At 38.5% G+C, this 1,131-nt stretch overlaps 1 protein-coding gene across 1 annotated transcript; it reads left to right on the forward strand.

Moving 5' to 3' along the window:
* Positions 1-429: 429 nt before the first annotated feature.
* LOC110728713 lies at positions 430-843 on the forward strand. The gene has a single exon (XM_021908356.1). The coding sequence runs from the start codon at positions 430-432 to the stop codon at positions 841-843; it is 414 nt and encodes a 137-aa protein (XP_021764048.1).
* The last annotated feature ends 288 nt before the right edge of the window (positions 844-1,131 follow it).

Genomic DNA, 1,131 nt, shown 5'->3' on the forward strand with positions numbered 1-1,131 from the left:
TATCCAACTTCTGGCAGAGTTTACAAAAGGCTATGGGGACTAAGTTGTTGATGAGCACTGCATTCTACCCCACAACCGATGGTTAAACAGAGAGAACAATACAGACATTAGAGGGTATGTTGAGATCATGTGTTATGGAGTACCAGGGTTCATGGGAAGATCATTTGAACTTAATAGAGTTTTCCTACAACAACAGTTATCATGCAAGTATTGGGATGGCACCATTTGAGGCTTTGTATGGGCGAAAGTGTAGAAGCCTGATATGTTGGAACGACATAAGTGAGACAGTTACACTCGGGCCATAGATTATCGAAGAGACGGCAAGAGAAAATTAAAGCCGCACAAGATCGTCAAAAGATTTATGAAGATTTTAAGAGGAGAAATGAGGAATACGAAGTAGGTGAGAAAGTTTTATTGAAAATATCTCCGATGAAGGGAGTAATGAGGTTCGGGAAAAGAGGAAAGTTAAGCCCGAAGTACATTGGACCGTACGAGATCATCCAAAAGGTGGGAAAAGTAGCATACAAGTTGGATTTGCCTAATGAGCTAGAAATAGTTGACAATGTGTTCCATGTGAGCCAAATTCGAAAATACATACCAGATGTTTCCCATGTTTTACACCCTGAAACCATCAAGATGGACGAAAACTTGACTTATGAGGAAAGAACTGTGAAGATTTTGGATAGTAAAGTGAGAAGCACTAGGAACAAGAATGTTAAGATAGTCAAGGTTCTATGGTCAAACCATAAAACCGAGGAAGCTACTTGGGAAGCCGAAGCAGATATGAGGAAAAGATACCCAGAGTTGTTTTCTAAGGTCAGTAGTCGAGTTACAGGGGCGTAACTCCTTTTAAGGGGGGTAGAATGCGATAAAGTTTCGCTCTTTTTCCCTTTATGATTAGTTTTTGAGACATTTTGAGTAGTTATGCATTGTGCCAGAGTCATAGTTTGAGTTGTTCTGAGTCATTATAAGTTGTGCATTAGTCAACTTGTACTAACTTGAAATATTTAACCAACTTTTTACTCAAGTTTCGAGGTCGAAACTTCTTTTAAGGGGGCTAGACTGTAATACCCCGTATTTTTAAGTCGTTTACTAATTATTAATTATGGATTTTTCCGAAATATTTTATTA

Source organism: Chenopodium quinoa, unplaced genomic scaffold, assembly GCF_001683475.1.
Source record: "Chenopodium quinoa cultivar QQ74 unplaced genomic scaffold, ASM168347v1, whole genome shotgun sequence".
Taxonomy (NCBI): domain Eukaryota; kingdom Viridiplantae; phylum Streptophyta; class Magnoliopsida; order Caryophyllales; family Amaranthaceae; genus Chenopodium; species Chenopodium quinoa.